General features: G+C 43.8%; 1 protein-coding gene across 1 annotated transcript in view; it reads right to left on the reverse strand.

The window, feature by feature from the left end:
* Positions 1-1,040: 1,040 nt before the first annotated feature.
* LOC121576668 (CMP-N-acetylneuraminate-beta-galactosamide-alpha-2,3-sialyltransferase 2-like) overlaps positions 1,041-20,348 on the reverse strand; it is a 49,420-nt gene continuing 30,112 nt past the window's right edge. Inside the window, exons 3-7 of the mRNA XM_041890013.2 lie at positions 14,736-14,929; positions 4,557-4,736; positions 2,395-2,440; positions 2,132-2,251; positions 1,041-2,020 (exon numbers count right to left, since the gene is read on the reverse strand). Coding sequence (XP_041745947.2) covers positions 1,847-2,020; positions 2,132-2,251; positions 2,395-2,440; positions 4,557-4,736; positions 14,736-14,929 — 714 coding nt within the window. The 3' untranslated portion in view covers positions 1,041-1,846. The remainder of the gene's footprint in view (positions 2,021-2,131; positions 2,252-2,394; positions 2,441-4,556; positions 4,737-14,735; positions 14,930-20,348) is intronic.

A 20,348-nucleotide genomic window follows, 5' to 3' on the forward strand; every position in this document is an offset into this window, starting at 1 on the left:
CTGACATTGAATATCCCTTTGAGCATGGTGAACTTATTAATTATACTTTGGATGATGTATCAATACATCCAGCCACTACAAAGATACAAGTGTCCTTCCTAAATCAGTTGCCGGAGAGGAAGGAAACCTCTCAGTGATCTCACCATGAGGCCAGTTACAGAGTTTAATGGCTGTGATAGGAGAAAACTGAGGATGGAGCAAAAACACTGTAGTTACTCCACAATACTAACCTAATTGACAGTGAAAAGAAGGTATCCTGTACAGAATATTCCAAAACATGCATCCTGTTTGCAACAGGGCACTAAAGTAATACTGAAAAAATGTGGCAAAGCAATTAACTTTTTGTCCTGAATACAAAAGTGATATGTTTGGAGCAAATCCAACACAACACATCACTGAGTACCACTCTTCATATTTTCAAGCATAGTGGTGGCTGCATCATGTCATAGGTATGCTTGTGATCAGCAAGGACTAGGGAGTTTTTTTAGGATAAAAATAAATGGAATAGAGCTAAGCACAGGCAAAATCCTAGAGGAAAACCTGGTTCAGTCTGCTTTCCAACAGACACTGGGAGACAAATTCACCTTTTAGCAGGACAATAACCTAAAACACAAGGCCAAATTTACACTGGAGTTGCTTACCAAGACGACATTGAATGTTCCGGAGTGGCCTAGTTACAGTTTTGACTTAAATCAGCTTGAAGATCTATGGCAAGACTGTATAGCAATGATCAACAAGCAACTTGACAGAATTTGAAGAATTTACAAAAGAATAATGTGCAAATATTGTACAATCCAGGTGTGCAAAGCTCTTAGAGATTTACCCAGAAAGACTCACAGCTGTAATCCCTGCGAAAGGTGATTCTAACATGTATTGACTCAGGGATGTGAATACGTATGTCAATTAGATATTTCTGCACTTCATTTTCAATGAATTTGCAAACATTTCTAAAAACATGTTTTCACTTTGTCATTACGGGGTATTGTGTTTAGGTTGATGAGATTTTTAAAAAATCAATTTTGAAATCAGGGTACAACACAACAAAATGTGGAATAAGTCAAGGGGTATGAATACTTTCTGAAGGCACTGTATGTGTGTGAGTGAGTGAGTGGTTTTAGTCTTATCTGTATGTCTGCTTGTGTTGTTCACTGTGTGTAAGCCTCACCCCAATTTACCTAATCAGCAGGATGATTAGTCACTTAAAATGGTTAAAACAAATAAAACCGTTAATACCGTATATGTGGTCAAATCCCTGTGGGCTGTACATACCTTCAACATGATAGTCATTTAATTACAACAGGAACTCTTATTTTGAAGTAGCCTCTGGGCTTCAAAGCATGTAAACTTCAACTACCTAGTACTCCTAGCTCCCAGGGGCGAGGGGGCTTTAGCAGCAGCTCTACAGGTGGGTGTGGACATGGCAGGGATAGCTCAGTGTCCGTCACTGGTTGACATGGTATTAAGGGTGGGGGCTACAGAGTGGGAGGGGGCTGAGTCTCTGGGTGTGAGACCCCTAAGGTGTGTGATGACTCAACCCGCAGTGGCTGAGCAAGAGGGGGGGACTGGTTCAAAGGTCCATACAGTGGCTAGGCCAGACTTCTCTGCCCCCTCTATAGTTCTGTTGTTTCTATGGAGGTAGGCCTGTTGGGGGAAGAGTGTAGTCACCCAAAACCACCATCATCTTACCATCCTGGAACATGATAAGCAGGCATTGTATAATGTAGTGTTTTGGATTCCTCTCTATGCAAAGCACAAAGAAGCAGATGACAACATCAAAAAGCCTAATGGTGATAGGTGTTCTTGTGTTCCTGTAAACCTGTCCAGCCCACCACACATCCAGCCCGCCTCACTTTCCTGGGAAAATTGTGATCTTGCCAGCCTTAGCCAGCGAGTCAATGATCAGGGCCTCATAGTCTGCATCATGCACCCCTGTTTTCCGGAACTCTCCAGAGTAGCGGTTCTGCTCCCAATAGTGGTGCCAGTTGCCTCGACTGTCAGCGCCGAAGCCAAACACATTTACCTGGAATACAAGATAACGTTTTAAAACAGGCAGACAGACTGGCCTAGAGACTGGCCGAGAGACGTGTCTGTATTGTGTGTTTGTGTGAGTGTGTGTTAGCGAGGTCCTCACCTCGTCACACACGTGCAGAGCGAAGAACAGGACCAGCATGCCTGTGGAAGGGTAGCGTCCGTGGTGCGTGGTCCAGCGGTCATGGATGTACTTGAAGAAGGCTGGGTTGAAGATCTGAACCTGGGGAGATTACATAGCAGCACAGTGTACCATGCTGGGTTTACCAATGACATTGGAGACAGACAGATTTATTTACAACTGTGCACTATTGAACAAATACATGACAAAGGTTGGAGGGAGAGATTATAAATATAGATCAGCACCTTATCCTTGTCCACCCGTAGAAACTGCTTCACAGGGGCGTAGGTACTGAAAGAGAGAGTGATAAAGGGAGAGAGAAAGAGATTTAACACACTTTTATCCTTTACTTTCTACATTTCTGTGAAGTGATTGACTGATTCACAGATGGCACGTTGTTCCTTTTCCACAGAGAGAGTGCTCTGTTGATGATGTGCTCTGACCTGGAATGGGATGAGAGAGAGAGAGAGAGAGAGAGAGAGAGAGAGAGAGAGAGAGAGAGAGAGAGAGAGAGAGAGAGAGAGAGAGAGAGAGAGAGAGAGAGAGAGAGAGAGAGAGAGAGAGAGAGAGAGAGAGAGAGAGAGAGAGAGAGAGAGAGAGACAGAGAGAGAGAGAGAGAGACACAGAGAGAGAGAGAGACGAGAGAGAGAGAGAGACGAGAGAGAGAGAGAGACAGAGAGAGAGAGAGAGACAGAGAGAGAGAGAGAGAGAGACAGAGAGAGACAGAGAGAGAGAGAGACAGAGAGAGAGAGAGAGAGAGAGAGAGACAGAGAGAGAGAGAGAGACAGAGAGTGCAGAGAGTGCAGAGTGGCAATGTGTTTGTGAAGGTGTGATTGTGAAGCCAGCAGTTCACTTTGAACATATGAACAAAATGTGCTAGTGCGAAAAGGTGTGTTTATGTTAAACAATAGAAATGGACTCAGGGCCGGCCTGCTCATTAGGCATCCGCCTATGGCAGCAGATTGACGAGGGCAGCATTTTCTGAGCTAAACTGACCAAGACGCAACTCCAACAACAACACATAAATCCTCACATAATTCTGCCCCCCAAAAATGACAATTTTTCTCAACCAGTGGCATAAATGCTTTTTATGTGAGCGTTGATTCCGCCCTGTGATAAACAGTGCTCACTTTGTCAAAGGCAGGGGCGCAAAATATTTTGCTTGTCCACTCCCAGCGAACCTCTCCAAGGTGCTGTTGGAAAGACACATCTCTGCGGCGCTCCACCAACGTTCCATCAAAAAAAGAATGTAGCAGATATAGGATATGGTAGAAAGAGTATGTGGCCTTTTCTGTAGTCTACAAGCTGGAGATAACATGTATGACAATGTAATGAGACAGACACTTTTTACATCATGCAGGTTTCTCTGATCAAATAGCCTAACCTAAATGGCGCTCAATCAAATAAAAAAATGCACTGTCATGTTAACAAACAACATATCCTAAAAACAGGACAGGTCAAAGTAAAATGTACAATCACAACTGTTGTCCAGGAGTTTCACCCCATTATCATGATCAGTGGTTTCAAGTTTGTATCGGTCCATTTTTGACAAGCTGATCATAGCGAAAAATTTTATACTTCTGCATTTCCCGCTGTGTAAACATTGCAAATAGGCTAGCGATAACTTCTGATAAAGTTGGGTAGCTAATATTCAGAGCTTAAATAGACAAATTGGAATCAGGACTAATAAAGCCAATGCAATGACCTGTTTTACAAATGGTGGGCCTACCACATGGATGGGCATTCACAAAATTCCATTGTGGGCAAACATAGTAGGCTACACTCCATTAAGCACAAGCCAACGTCTTTTGGTCTTCCTGACCAGACCTGACGTCTTTCTTTGGGTATTTTACAAACGGTAAGCTTACCGCATAGATGGGCATTCATAAAATTCAATTTCAGGCAACACTAAGCACGGACCGATGCCGACGCCTTTTGGACATATTTTGGACAATTCGATCGGGACCAAATCTGAACCAGATATGAACCAATCATAGACGTCTATTGTCCGGTCTGGACCAGCCTTGATTTGGCCCATACATAGACGTCTATTAATTACGTCTTTTCAACTTTCATTCAGAACCAAAAATTAGCCTGATTTCAACATCCGGAAAATAAGTATTTTCAACTTTCATTCAAAAGTGAAAATGTACCTGATTTCAATGTCCGGAAAATAAGCCTTTTCAATGTCCTGGAAAATATGTATTTTAAACATACGAAAAATACGTATTTTCACCTTTCATTCAGAACCTAAATTGAATATTTTTGTCGTCTTTTCAACGTCAATTTGCTTACTGTGACTTTTTTTTAGTCTAGCAGCATTTTTTGGTCTAGCTTATGGCTGCAGAACGGCAAGGACCGGAACTGAATGGACTGTGTGTGTGTGTGCTAGCAGTTTTGCTCTCACAAGCGAATCTGTCCAGTGGAGAGTGCGCTGGTGATCCACAGCAGATCCAGGGTCTTGAAAGGCACCAGGACGAAGCTGACATTGGCTGCCAGGTTCTTGGCACTCTCTGGGTACATGAAGTGGTGGGTGGTGTGGCTGCCTGCATCCTCCTCATAGCCCACCGTGGGGGCCAGATTGATCCTGACAGACACAGACAGGTAATCAGACCATACTGGGAGCAGCTCTAATGATAGACAGACACACGGACAGAGGGATATCAAGACATTAGGGAAGAACGACAGACAGGCAGAAACCATGGAAACAGAGCAGTAGCTGGATTGGCCCACGCAGTAGGGCAGCAAATCTCTCTCTCTCTCTCTCTCTCTCTCTCTCTCTCTGTTTTTCTCTCTCTGTCTCTCTCTCTCTCTTCTCTGCTCTCTCTCTCTCTCTCTCTCTCCTCTCTCTCTCTCTCTCTCTCTCTCTCTCTCTCTCTCTCTCTCTCTCTCTCTCTCTCTCTCTCTCTCTCTCTCTCTCTCTCTCTCTCTCTCTCTCTCTCTCTCTCTCTCTCTCTCTCTCTCTCTCTCTCTCTCTCTCTCTCTCTTCCCTCTCTCTCTCTCTCTCTCTCTCTCTCTCTCTCTCTTCTCTCTCTCTCTCTCTCTCTCTCTCTCTCTCTCTCTCTCTCTCTCTCTCTCTCTCTCTCTCTCTCTCTCTCTCTCTCTCTCTCTCTCTCACATTTCAATTTAAGGGCTTTATTGGCATGGGAAACGTATGTTAACATTGCCAAAGCAAGTGAAGTAGATAGTAAACAAAATTGAAATAAACAATAAATATTAACAGTAAACATTACACTCAGAAGTTCCAAAATAATAAAGACATTTCTTATATACAGTGTTTTAACAATGTGCAAATAGTTAAAGTATAAATGGGAAAATAAATCAACATAAATATGGGTTGTATTTACAATGGTGTTTGTTCTTCACTGGTTGCCCTTTTCTTGTGGCAACAGGTCACAAATCTTGTTGCTGTGATGGCACACTGTGGTATTTCACCCAGTAGATAAGGGAGTTTATCAAAATAGGGTTTGTTTTCGAATTCTTTGTGGATCTGTGTAATCTGAGAGAAATATGTGTCTCTAATATGGTCATACATTTGGCAGGAGGTTAGGAAGTGCAGCTCAGTTTCCACCTCATTTTGTGGGCAGTGTGCACATAGCCTGTCTTCTCTTGAGAGCCAGGTCTGCCTACGGTGGCCTTTCTCAATAGCAAGGCTATGCTCACTGAGTCTGTACATAGTCAAAGCTTTCCTTAAGTTTGGGTCAGTCACAGTGGTCAGGTATTCTGCCACAGTGTACTCTCTGTTTAGGACCAAATAGCATTCTAGTTTGCTCTGTTTTTTTGTTAATTCTTTCCAATGTGTCAAGTAATTCTCTTTTTGTTTTCTCATGATTTGGTTGGGTCTAATTGTGTTGTGTGTTGTCCTGGGGCTCTGTGGGGTCTGTTTGTGTTTGTGAACAGAGCCCCAGGACCAGCTTGCTTAGGGTACTCTTCTCCAGGTTCATCTCTCTGTAGGTGATGGCTCTCTCTCTCTCTCTCATGCTGGGAGTGAGTCGGGAAGCAGGAGCGAATTATTTTCACTTTATTGGGTTTTGGCGTGTGTGTGTGTGTCTGTGTGTGTGTGTGTGTGTGTGTGTGTGTGTGTGTGTGTGTGTATGTATGTATATATACACTGCTCAAAAAAATTAAGGGAACACTTAAACAACACATCCTAGATCTGAATGAATGAAAGAATCTTATTAAATACTTTTTTCTTTACATAGTTGAATGTGCTGACAACACAATCACACAAAAATTATCAATGGAAATCAAATGTATCAACCCATGGAGGTCTGGATTTGGAGTCACCCTCAAAATTAAAGTGGAAAACCACACTACAGGCTGATCCAACTTTGATGTAATGTCCTTAAAACAAGTCAAAATGATGCTCAGTAGTGTGTGTGGCCTCCACGTGCCTGTATGACCTCCCTACAACGCCTGGGCATGCTCCTGATGAGGTGGCGGATGGTCTCCTTAGGGATCTCCTCCCAGACCTGGACTAAAGCATCCGCCAACTCCTGGACAGTCTGTGGTGCAACGTGGCGTTGGTGGATGGAGCGAGACATGATGTCCCAGATGTGCTCAATTGGATTCAGGTCTGGGGAATGGGCGAGCCAGTCCATAGCATCAATGCCTTCCTCTTGCAGGAACTGCTGACACACTCCAGCCACATGAGGTCTAGAATTGTCTTGCATTAGGAGGAACCCAGGGCCAACCGCACCAGCATATGGTCTCACAAGGGGTCTGAGGATCTCATCTCGATACCTAATGGCAGTCAGGCTACCTCTGGCAAGCACATGGAGGGCTGTGCGGCCCCCAAAAGAAATGCCACCCCACACCATAACTGACCCACCGCCAAACCGGTCATGCTGGAGGATGTTGCAGGCAGCAGAACGTTCTCCACGGCGTCTCCAGACTCTGTCACGTCTGTCACGTGCTCAGTGTGAACCTGCTTTCATCTGTGAAGAGCACAGGGCGCCAGTGGCGAATTTGCCAGTCTTGGTGTTCTCTGGCAAATGCCAAACCTCCTGCACGGTGTTGGGCTGTAAGCACAACCCCCACCTGTGGACGTTGGGCCCTCATACCACCCTCATGGAGTCTGTTTCTGACCGTTTGAGCAGACACATGCACATTTGTGGCCTGCTGGAGGTCATTTTGCAGGGCTCTGGCAGTGCTCCTCCTGCTCCTCCTTGCACAAAGGCGGAGGTAGCGGTCCTGCTGCTGGGTTGTTGCCCTCCTACGGCCTCCTCCACGTCTCCTGATGTACTGGCCTGTCTCCTGGTAGCGCCTCCATGCTCTGGACACTATGCTGACAGACACAGCATACCTTCTTGCCACAGCTCGCATTGATGTGCCATCCTGGATGAGCTGCACTACCTGAGCCACTTGTGTGGGTTGTAGACTCCGTCTCATGCTACCACTAGAGTGAAAGCACCGCCAGCATTCAAAAGTGACCAAAACATCAACCAGGAAGCATAGGAACTGAGAAGTGGTCTGTGGTCACCACCTGAAGAACCACTTCTTTATTGGGGGTGTCTTGCTAATTGCCTATAATTTCCACCTGTTGTCTATTCCATTTGCACAACAGCATGTGACATTTATGGTCAATCAGTGTTGCTTCCTAAGTGGACAGTTTGATTTCACAGAAGTGTGATTGACTTGGAGTTACATTGTGTTGTTTAAGTGTTCCCTTTATTTTTTTGAGCAGTGTATATACAGTGGGGGAAAAAACTATTTAGTCAGCCACCAATTGTGCAAGTTCTCCCACTTAAAAAGATGAGAGAGGCCTGTAATTTTCATCATAGGTACACGTCAACTATGACAGACAAATTCAGAAAAAAAAATCCAGAAAATCACATTGTAGGATTTTTTATGAATTTATTTGCAAATTATGGTGGAAAATAAGTATTTGGTCACCTACAAACAAGCAAGATTTCTGGCTCTCACAGACCTGTAACTTCTTCTTTAAAGGCTCCTCTGTCCTCCACTCGTTATCTGTATTAATGGCACCTGTTTCAACTTGTTATCAGTATAAAAGACACCTGTCCACAACCTCAAACAGTCACACTCCAAACTCCACTATGGCCAAGACCAAAGAGCTGTCAAAGGACACCAGAAACAAAATTGTAGACCTGCACCAGGCTGGGAAGACTGAATCTTCAATAGGTAAGCAGCTTGGTTTGAAGAAATCAACTGTGGGAGCAATTATTAGGAAATGGAAGACATACAAGACCACTGATAATCTCCCTCGATCTGGGGCTCCACGCAAGATCTCACCCCGTGGGGTCAAAATGATCACAAGAACGATGAGCAAAAATCCCAGAACCACACGGGGGGACCTAGTGAATGACCTGCAGAGAGCTGGGACCAAAGTAACAAAGCCTACCATCAGTAACACACTACGCCGCCAGGGACTCAAATCCTGCAGTGCCAGACGTGTCCCCCTGCTTAAGCCAGTACATGTCCAGGCCCGTCTGAAGTTTGCTATAGTGCATTTGGATAATCCAGAAGAGGATTGGGAGAATGTCATATGGTCAGATGAAACCAAAATATAACTTTTTGGTAAAAACTCAACTCGTCGTGTTTGGAGGACAAAGAATGCTGAGTTGCATCCAAAGAACACCATACCTACTGTGAAGAATGGGGGTGGAAACATCATGCTTTGGGGCTGTTTTTCTGCAAAGGGACCAGGACGACTGATCCGTGTAAAGGAAAGAATGAATGGGGCCATGTATCGTGAGATTTTGAGTGAAAACCTCCTTCCATCAGCAAGGGCATTGAAGATGAAACGTGGCTGGGTCTTTCAGCATGACAATGATCCCAAACACACCGCCCGGGCAACGAAGGAGTGGCTTCGTAAGAAGCATTTCAAGGTCCTATAGTGGCCTGGCCAGTCTCCAGATCTCAACCCCATAGAAAATCTTTGGAGGGAGTTGAAAGTCCGTGTTGTCCACGACAGCCCCAAAACATCACTGCTCTAGAGGAGATCTGCATGGAGGAATGGGCCAAAATACCAGCAACAGTGTGTGAAAACCTTGTGAAGACTTACAGAAAACGTTTGACCTGTGTCATTGCCAACAAAGGGTATATAACAAAGTATTGAGAAACTTTTGTTATTGACCAAATACTTATTTTCCACCATAGTTTGCAAATAAATTCATTAAAAATCCTACAATGTGATTTTCTGGAGAAAAAAAATCTAATTTTGTCTGTCATAGTTGACGTGTACCTATGATGAAAATTACAGGCCTCTCTCATCTTTTTAAGTGGGAGAACTTGCACAATTGGTGGCTGACTAAATACTTTTTTTCCCCACTGTATGTAAATGTAATACTGATGATTATTTATATCTTGCTGGGGATTTTAACTGCACAGTCAGCGATTTAGATAGAAATCACAAAGAACCTCATATAGCCTCAAGACCTTTTTTAAAACGCCTTTTTGTAACACATGAACTGTGTGATATTTGGCGGAGTCAACATGGAGGGACGAGACAGTACACATGGGCCCACGTGAGAGAGAACACCATCTCTCTGGTCAGGTTAGATAGGTTTTATTGTTTTGAGCATCAATCTCAGGTCTGTAAATCAAGTGTGATAACCCCAGTGGGATTTTCTGATCATTGTTTAATAACTGAGGTGGTATTCATTAATGCTGTAAAACCCAAAAGCGCATACTGGCATTTTAATATAACTTTATTGAGTGATGCTCACTTCACGAAATGTTTTAGTTTTTTCTGGGAGAGGTGGAGGTCTCAAAAGGCAATTTTTGTATCCCTTCAACAATGGTTGGATATAGGGGAAATCCAGATCCAACAATTCTGTAATCAATACAGAATGAATGTCACCAAAGACATCACCAGATCAATGAAAGCCCTAGAGTCTGAAATAGTGGAACTCCTGACGTTGGTTGAGACCACAGGAGATCGAGGCCATACTCAGGCCCTCAAGAGGAAAAAAGCCGCATTGGCAGACCTGCTGTGTTTCAGAGCACAGGGGTCATTGGTGAGAAGTACGTTTCAGAGAATCTCTGAAATGGATGCCTCATCCCAAAAAAATGTGGGTTTAGAGAAAAGGAATGGACAAAGAAGATTTATTCATTGCCTCAAATCAGCTGTTGGACAGGAGCTCACTAGCCCTAGTGAAATTAGAAAGTGGGCAGTAGAGTTCTATGCTGAGCTCTACAAATGTGAGTACAAAGAGAATAAAACAGTGACACAGCAGTTCCTTGATGGGCTCCCACAGGTGGCTGCAGAAGCTCAGGTTGAGCTAGAGCAACCATTGACTTTGCAGGAGCTATACACTGCATTAAAAGGCATGGAAAATGGAAGGGCGCCAGGTATTGATGGGCTTCCCGTTGACTTTTTAAAGTATTTTTGGACTATGTTGGGAGAGGATTGGCTAGCAGTAGTTAACGATAGTTTGCCCGTAGGGTTACTACCGATAAGCTGCAGGAGGGCTGTCCTCACCCTACTGCCAAAAAAGGGTGACCCTAGGGAGGTGAAGAACTGGAGGCCGGTGGCTTTATTGTGCACTGATTATAAGATCCTGTCCAATGCTTTGTCCAACAGGCTGAGGGAGGTGATGGGGCAAATCATACATACGGACCAGTCCTACTGTGTTCCCGGCAGGCAGATAGGGGATAACATTGATCTGATTCTGGATTTTTTGGATGTCTCTAGGGCTATTGGGTTGGATGCTGGTCTAATTTCAATTGATCAGGAAAAGGCATTTGACCGAGTTGAACATCAATACTTATGGCACACTTTTGAGGCATTTGGTTTCAGTTTTGGTTTTATTGCCATGATCAGGGTGATATATGGTGACATTGAAAGTGTATTGAAAGTTAGCGGTGGCTTGAGTGCTCCTTTTAAAGTGTGTAGAGGTATTAGGCAGGGGTGTTCTTTGTCGGGAATGTTATACAGTGGGGAAAAAAGTATTTAGTCAGCCACCAATTGTGCAAGTTCTCCCACTTAAAAAGATGAGAGAGGCCTGTAATTTTCATCATAGGTACACGTCAACTATGACAGACAAATTGAGAAAAAAAATCCAGAAAATCACATTGTAGGATTTTTTCTGAATTTATTTGCAAATTATGGTGGAAAATAAGTATTTGGTCAATAACAAAAGTTTCTCAATACTTTGTTATATACCCTTTGTTGGCAATGACACAGGTCAAACGTTTTCTGTAAGTCTTCACAAGGTTTTCACACACTGTTGCTGGTATTTTGGCCCATTCCTCCATGCAGATCTCCTCTAGAGCAGTGATGTTTTGGGGCTGTCGCTGGGCAACACAGACTTTCAACTCCCTCCAAAGATATTCTATGGGGTGGAGATCTGGAGACTGGCTAGGCCACTCCAGGACCTTGAAATGCTTCTTACGAAGCCACTCCTTCGTTGCCCGGGCGGTGTGTTTGGGATCATTGTCATGCTGAAAGACCCAGCCACGTTTCATCTTCAATGCCCTTGCTGATGGAAGGAGGTTTTCACTCAAAATCTCACGATACATGGCCCCATTCATTCTTTCCTTTACACGGATCAGTTGTCCTGGTCCCTTTGCAGAAAAACAGCCCCAAAGCATGATGTTTCCACCCCCATGCTTCACAGTAGGTATGGTGTTCTTTGGATGCAACTCAGCATTCTTTGTCCTCCAAACACGACGAGTTGAGTTTTTACCAAAAAGTTATATTTTGGTTTCATCTGACCATATGACATTCTCCCAATCCTCTTCTGGATCATCCAAATGCACTCTAGCAAACTTCAGACGGGCCTGGACATGTACTGGCTTAAGCAGGGGGCACTGCAGGATTTGCACTGCAGGATTTGAGTCCCTGGCGGCATAGTGTGTTACTGATGGTAGGCTTTGTTACTTTGGTCCCAGCTCTCTGCAGGTCATTCACTAGGACCCCTGTGTGGTTCTGGGATTTTTGCTCACCGTTCTTGTGATCATTTTGACCCCACGGGGTGAGATCTTGTGTGGAGCCCCAGATCGAGGGAGATTATCAGTGGTCTTGTATGTCTTCCATTTCCTAATAATTGCTCCCACAGTTGATTTCTTCAAACCAAGCTGCTTACCTATTGCAGATTCAGTATTCCCAGCCTGGTGCAGGTCTACAATTTTGTTTCTGGTGTCCTTTGACAGTTCTTTGGTCTTGGCCATAGTGGAGTTTGGAGTGTGACTGTTTGAGGTTGTGGACAGGTGTCTTTTATACTGATAACAAGTTCAAACAGGTGCCATTAATACAGGTAACGAGTGGAGGACAGAGGAGCCTCTTAAAGAAGAAGTTACAGGTCTGTGAGAGCCAGAAATCTTGCTTGTTTGTAGGTGACCAAATAATTATTTTCCACCATATTTTGCAAATAAATTCATAAAAAATCCTACAATGTGATTTTCTGGATTTTTCTTCCTCAATTTGTCTGACATAGTTGACATGTACCTATGATGAAAATTACAGGCCTCTCTCATCTTTTTAAGTGGGAGAACTTGCACAATTGGTGGCTGACTAAATACTTTTTCCCCCCACTGTATGCCATCGCTATAGAGCCACTACTAAATAGCATTAGAAGTCGCATTGAAGGGGTGTACCTTTCAGAGGATATTCCTCCTATTCGTCTCTCAGCCTATGCTGATGATGTAGTTATTTTAGTGAAAAATCAAGCAGAGGTGGATAGTTTGAGTCTCTTGGTTGATCGGTTAAGGGGAATATCCACTGCAAAGGTAAATTGGGAAAAATGTTGTGCTTTACAGATTGGAAAACGGTCTGGAGGGATCATGGCTTTGCCAGGGGGACTGGGATGGTGTACGGGAGGTTTTAAGTATCTTGGAGTGTACCTAGGAAGTGAGGGGACTATGGGAAAAAAATGGAATGGGGTGGTTGAAATTGTGGAAGGGAGGATGAGGAGATGGCATTGGTTGTTATCTTGTATGTCATACAGGGGGCGCACTATTATTCTTAACAATGTGGTTGCCTCTGCACTGTGGCATCGGTTGTCAGTTTTAGAGCTACCATCTGGCCTTCTCGCTAAGATACAGCCGATTATTGTAGATTTATTTTGGGATAAACATCATTGGGTTCCACAAAGTGTTTGTATTTGTCAAAAGAGGAGGGGGGACAAGGTATTGTACATCTTGCTAGTAGGGCTGCTGCTTTCCGGTTTCAGTTTATTTAAAGGTTGCTTTATTGACTGGAAAATGTGGTTTGGAGAGGGATGGCAGGTCTTGTATTACAGCAGGTCGCGGGATTAGGTTTAAAGAAGGCTTTATTTTTGGTTGATAGTAGCCAGATCTCTAGGGAGGGAGTACCTCCTTTTTACAGAGGCCTTCTTAGGGTTTGGAGCATAATGAAGGTGTCCAGACACACTTCAGCGGAGTCAGTGCATTGGCTGCTGGAGGAACCTCTGGTGTATGGGGCAAGACTGGATTGTACAACTGCAGCTGTTCCACAAAATCATCACCCTAAAACAGTTAATGGCTATGGCTGGGCCCACCTTAATGGATGGAGGACGGGTGGCTGAACATTTGGGGGTGAGGTCGGAAAGGATTGTCGGACAACTGCTGGGAAGCTGCAGGAAGGCTCTGTCAGCAGAAGAGTGGGTTATGCTTAATAGTCACAAGAAGAGTGGGTTATGCTTAATAGCCACTGCGAAGACGATCAGCTGTCCGTCCTGTCCCCCTGTAGAGCTGTCTTAGACGTCTCACAGTACGGACATTGCAATTTATTGTCCTGGCCACATCTGCAGTCCTCATGCCTCCTTGCAGCATGCCTAAGGCACGTTCACGCAGATGAGCAGGGACCCTGGGCATCTTTCTTTTGGTGTTTTTCAGAGTCAGTAGAAAGGCCTCTTTAGTGTCCTACGTTTTCATAACTGTGACCTTAATTGCCTACCGTCTGTAGGCTGTTAGTCTTAACGACCATTCCACAGGTGCATGTTCATTAATTGTTTATGGTTCATTGAACAAGCATGGGAAACTGTGTTTAAACCCTTTACAATGAAGATCTGTGAAGTTATTTGGATTTTTACGAATTATCTTTGAAAGACAGGGTCCTGAAAAAGGGACGTTTCTTTTTTTGATGAGTTTATATGCTTTTTGTATTTTTATTTAATTTATTTTTATGTTTACATTTTTATTTAGGAATGACACATTTGTTGTTTAATTTCTGAAAAGGCACAGTGTGCCATTATTTGTGTTAATACTTGAGTATAAAATAAAGGTTTTATAAAAACAAATTCAAGACATCAGCAAAACCCATTGTTGAGGTCATTACTCCTCCCACCCCTACCCCACCAACTGTAATAGTACACTATGTTGTGGTCCTCTGTAGCTCAGCTAGTAGAGCACGGCGCTTGTAACGCCAAGGTAGTGGGTTCGATCCCCGGGACCACCCATACACAAAAAATGTATGCACGCATGACTGTAAGTCGCTTTGGATAAAAGCGTCTGCTAAATGGCATATTATTATTATTATTATGTTCTGTAGATATACAATAACTGTAAATAACCTACAGTAGCATTATAGCACAACACATAATAGAACTTACCAGCTACTAAACAGATTAACCTAACATGTTCTAACCCCCTCTCCCACCAACCCCTCTCCCTCCCTCACCTCATGATGTAGTTGTGGCCGTCAATGGTTGGCCCGTATCCGGCCCCGCGCAGGTTGCCAGAGTTCCCCACCACGGCACAGCGCAGGCAGCGGGCGGGGTCCCAGGAGCCATAGGGGGAGCGGCCTGGGAGCACCTGGAACAGTCGCAGCAGCACCTGCTGGATAGCGTGCGGCTTGAACTGAGGCTGCAGCATCTACAGGCAGGGGGCGACAGAGAGGCCACACAGTCAGGAGAGCAGGCAGGGGGACTGGGAGAGTACCATAGACTTATAGGGGAGGACAGGCCAGCTCCTGAGGCAGACAGGCTGAGGAGAGGAGGCACTAGTCGTTTTGAGGGTAGAAAAGGATACTCTCCTCTCTTTCTCTCATTCCTCCGACAGGATGTCAAAAGAGGGCAGAGGGGGATGTGTAGTAGTGACTCATGAAAAAGAGAAAATAAACAAAATGTTTAAATGGAGGTGAAAAGAGGTCAGATGTTTTAGGGGGAATTGGAGGGAGAGATGTCCAAAAAATAAACATTGAAGGTGAAACTGAGTCTGTTTTTCAATGCTATCGGAGCACATGCGAACCTCCCAACCCCCAAACAAAACAGAACCATCAGGCTATTGGCACACCTTTCAAATACCTCTCTCTCTCACACAGCTCTCTCTCTCTCTCTCTCTCTCTCTCTCTCTCACTCAGCTCTCGCTCGCACAGCTCTCGCTCTCACACAGCACTCTCTCTCTCACACACAGCACTCTCTCTCTCTTTCTCCAGATTCTCCCCCGTGCCACCCCCTCCCCAATTCTCAGTTTCCCATGCATGACCCCTCTCACTGTCTCACTCTCTTTCTCTCCCCATTGCTCCCTCTCTCTCCTTTCCTCTATCTCTCTTGCTTCCTCCCCCTCCTCAATACCAGCGCCTGGCACAGCGGCTTTCTGCAGGGTCACTAATTCTTGGCAGATGTTCAGTGGACACCACTGCTGCCAAACAGTGTATTTACTGCTCTGCTCCACTCCAGCTCTGCTCCTCTCAGGCTCCATTGTAGAGAAACTATGACATGCTCTTCATTGCTCTACCACCTCTACCTTATGCCAGGAATATACACTACCAGTCAAAAGTTTGGACACACCTACTCATTCAAGGGTCTTTCTTAATTTTTATATGGAATCATGTAGTAACCAAAAAAGTGTTAAACAAATCAAAATATATTTATATTTGAGATTCTTCAAATAGCCATGATGACAGAATTTGCACATTCTTGGCATTCTCTCAACCAGCTTCATGAGGTAGTCACCTGGAATGCATTTCAATTAACAGGTGTGCCTTCTTAAAAGTTAATTTGTGGAATTTCTTTCCTTCTTAAACACGAGCAATGGACATCAGACCGGTGGAAATTTGTCCTTTGGTATTGTAATGATGTCATGTCATAGTATTGTGTGGACCAGGGGAGAGTTAGTAGATAAGTGGTTTGGTGCCACGGAGTCTGCATTCCTTATGTCAGAGTAGATTACTGATGTTGATCTTGGAATACATTTACATTTACATTTTCGTCATTTAGCAGACGCTCTCATCCAGAGCGACTTACAAATTGGTGCATTCACCTTATGATAGCCAGTGGGACAACCACTTTACAATATTATTATTTATTTTTTTGGGGGGGTGGGGTAAGGGGGGGTAGAAGGATTACTTTATCCTATCCAAGTTATTCCTTAAAGAGGTGGGGTTTCAAGTGTCTCCGGAAGATGGTGAGTGACTCCGCTGTCCTGGCGTCGTGAGGGAGCTTGTTCCACCATTGTTCCACAATTGGGGTGCCAGAGTAATTGTAATTGATATAGTGATATAGTGACAGGGGTAAAGGGTAATAACATCAAAGAAAGGGAGTGCCCATGGAGGTTTACCAGATGTTCGTGGAGATACTTGTAACAGAGTGTATATATATATAGAGAGTGGATCTTTGTTGTGGAGTTGGAAGATGGCAGAGGCAGGGCTATGTCCTTTGTCTGCGATAACTAACCATGGTACCATATTAAATATCTTATATTAAATCCCCATCAAAAGTGTCTAAGTACATCCTTACATTCGTAATCACTTGATACCCTAGAAACTCATCATAACAGGTATGGAGTCCAAATTGGAGATTTGTGGTTCCAACCGCTGTGTCTTTGTGAGACGCGGTGTGGGTGAACGGATGATCTCCGCATATGTATTTCCCACCGTAAAGCATGGCGGAGGAGGTGTTATGGTGGGGGTGCTTTGCTAGTGACACTGTCTGTGATTTATTTCGAATTCAAGGCACACTTAACCAGCATGGCTACCACAGCATTCTGCAGCGATACGCCATCCCATCTGGTTTGGGCTTAGTGGGACTATCATTTGTTTTTCAACAGGACAATGACCCAACACACCTCCAGGCTGTGTAAGGGCTATTTTATCAAGAAGGAGAGTGATGGAGTGCTGTATCAGATGACCTGGCCTCCACAATCCCCCGATCTCAACCCAATTGAGATGGTTTGGGATGAGTCGGATAGCAGAGTGAAGGAAAAGCAGCCAACAAGTGCTTAGCATATGTGGGAACTCCTTCAAGACTGTTGGAAAAGCATTCCTCATGAAGCTGGTTGAGAGAATGCCAAGATTGTGCAAAGCTTTCATAAAGGCAAAGGGTGGCTATTTGAAGAATCTCAAATATAAAATATATTTTGATTTGTTTAACACTTTTTTGGTTACTACATGATTCCGTATGTGTTATTTCATAGTTTTGATGTCTTCACTATTATTCTACAATGTAGAAAATAGTACAAATAAAGAAAAACCCTTGAATGAGTAGGTGTGTCCAAACCTTTGAATGGTACTGTATAAGCAGTGCCTTTGGAAAGTATTCAGACCCCTTGAGTTTTTCCAAATTTTGTTAGGTTTCAGCCTTATTCTAAAATAGATTACATTGTTTTATCCCCCTCAATCTACACAATACCCCATACAGACAAAGCAAAAATAGGTTTTTTGAAATGTTTGCTAATTTATAAAAAATTTAAAACTGAAATATTACATTTACATCAGTATTCAGACCCTATACTCAGTACTTTGTTGAAGCACCTTTGGCAGCGATTACAGCTTCGAGTCTTCTTGGGTATGACGCTACAAGCTTGGCACACCTGTATTTGGGGAGTTTCTCCCATTCTTCTCTGCAGATCCTCTCAAGCTCTGTCAGGTTGGATGGGGAGCGTCGCTGCACAGCTATTTTCAGGTCTCTCCAGAGATGTACGATCGGGTTCATGTCCGGGCTCTTGCTGGGCCACTCAAGGACATTCAGAGACTTGTCCCGAAGCCACTCCTGCCTTGTCTTGGCTGTGTGCTTAGGGTTGTTGTCCTGTTGGAAGGTGAACCTTCGCCCCAGTCTGAGGTCCTGAACGCTCTGGAGCAGATTTTAATCAAGGATCTCTCTGTACTTTGCTCCGTTCATCTTTCCCTTGATCCTGACTAGTCTCCCAGTCCCTGCCGCTGAAAAACATCCCCGCAGCATGATGCTGCCACCACCATGCTTCACCGTAGAAAATCTTATTTCTCATGGTCTGAGAGTCCTTTAGGTGCCTTTTGGCAAACTCCAAGCGGGCTGTCATGTGCCTTTTACTGAGGAATGGCTTCCGTCTGGCCACTCTACCATAAAGGCCTGACTGGTGGAGTGCTGCAGAGATGGTTGTCTTTCTAGAAGGTTCTCCCATCTCCACAGAGGAACTATTGAGCTCTGTCAGAGTGACCATCGGGTTCTTGGTCACCTCCCTTACCAAGGCCCTTCTCCCCCGATTGCTCAGCTTGGCCGAGTGGCCAGCTCTAGGAAGAGTCTTGGTGTTTCCAAACTTCTTCCATTTAAGAAGGATGGAGGCCACTGTGCTCTTGGGGACCTTCAATGCTGCAGATATTTTTTGATACCCTTCCCCAGATCTGTGCCTCGACACAATCCTGTCTCGGAGCTCTATGGACAATTCCTTCGACCTTGTGGCTTGTTTTTTGCTATGACATGCACTGCCAACTGTGGGACCTTATATAGACAGGTGTGTGCCTTTCCAAATCATGTCCAATCAATTGAATTCACCACAGGTGGACTCCAATCAAGTTGTAGAAACATCTCAAGGATGATCAATGGAAACAGGATGCACCTGAGCTCAATTTCGAGTCTCATAGCAAAGGGTCTGAATACTTATGTAAATAAGGTATTTCTGTTTTTGTTTTTTTAACATTTGCATACATTTATAAAAAGCTGTTTTTGCTTTGTCATTATGGGGTATTGTATTTAGATTTATGAGGGGAAAAATTAATTTAATCAATTTTAGAATAAGGTTGTAACGTTACAAAACGTGGAAAAAGTCAAGCGGTCTGAATACTTTCCGAATGCACTGTATGTTCCTAAAACAATATCTTCTAACCAACTCAAAAGTGCAGACTCTTGACTTAACTCTAAGAGAGATGCATTAACCCTAATCTATGCCCTCTTTCCCCTCTCCCGTGCACCTACCTCATTAGCTCCTCCTCTCTCTAATCTCATCCTTTTACCAGCTCATTTACTTTACACCACTTAGTGGCTTGGCACTGGCATGTCTGCCTCTGTTTGCAATCTCACCTAATTATCTAGTGGGATATATACTGAACAAAAATATAAACGCAACATGCAACAATTTAAACGATTTTACTGAGTTACAGTTCATATAAGGAAATAAGTCAATTGAAACAAATAAATTAGGCCATAATCTATGGATTTCACATGACTGGCCAGTTACACGTGGTCTGCAGTTGTGAGGCCAGTTGGACGTACTGCCAAATTCTCTAAAACAACGTTGGAGACGATTTATGGTAGAGAAATTAACATTACATTTTCTGGCAATAGCTCTGGTGGACATTCCTGCAGTCAGCATGCCAATTGTACGCTCCCTCAAAACTTGAGACATCTGTGGCATTGTGTTGTGTGACAAAACTGCACATTTTAGAGTGGCCTTTTATTGTCCCCAGTACAAGCTGCACCTGTGTAATGATCATGCTGTTTAATTAGTTTCTTGATATGCCACACCTGTCAGGTGGATGGATTATCTTGGCAAAGGAGAAATTCTCACTAACAGGGATGTAAACAAATTTGTGCACAACATTTGAGAGAAATAAACTTTTAGTGCATATGGGATCTTTTATTTCAGCTCATGAAAAATGGGACCAACACTTTACATGTTGAGTTTATATTTTTGTTCAGCATATATAAAGCCAGGCCAGAAACTCAAGGACGTGACACTAAATAAGCTAAACTTCTGACCAAACACAAACTAACTTAGTTTTCTAAATGCTACTTCTCACAGGTCAGCCTCTTTCTCTCACACCTCTTCTACTTTAGTGTTCGTGTCTGTTAAAAATAACAACCTCTTTTAGCTACGTAATCACCTAGGCGTGCTTTCCTGTCTGTATTTCAAACAGAATTACAGGGGCTATTTTTCCAGCTCTGTCTGAATTGTTAATTTCAGTTTTCAGACATTACTCAATGTCCTCTTTAACAGACCGAACATGTGCTTGCCTTCCTTTAATATGATTGGCAGAGCTGCTCTCATTCTTTCCAGGGAGACCAGAAGAACGATAGAGGACGGGTAAAATTGAATAAAA

The sequence above is a fragment of the Coregonus clupeaformis genome, chromosome 29 (genome assembly GCF_020615455.1).
Source record: "Coregonus clupeaformis isolate EN_2021a chromosome 29, ASM2061545v1, whole genome shotgun sequence".
NCBI classification, from domain to species: domain Eukaryota; kingdom Metazoa; phylum Chordata; class Actinopteri; order Salmoniformes; family Salmonidae; genus Coregonus; species Coregonus clupeaformis.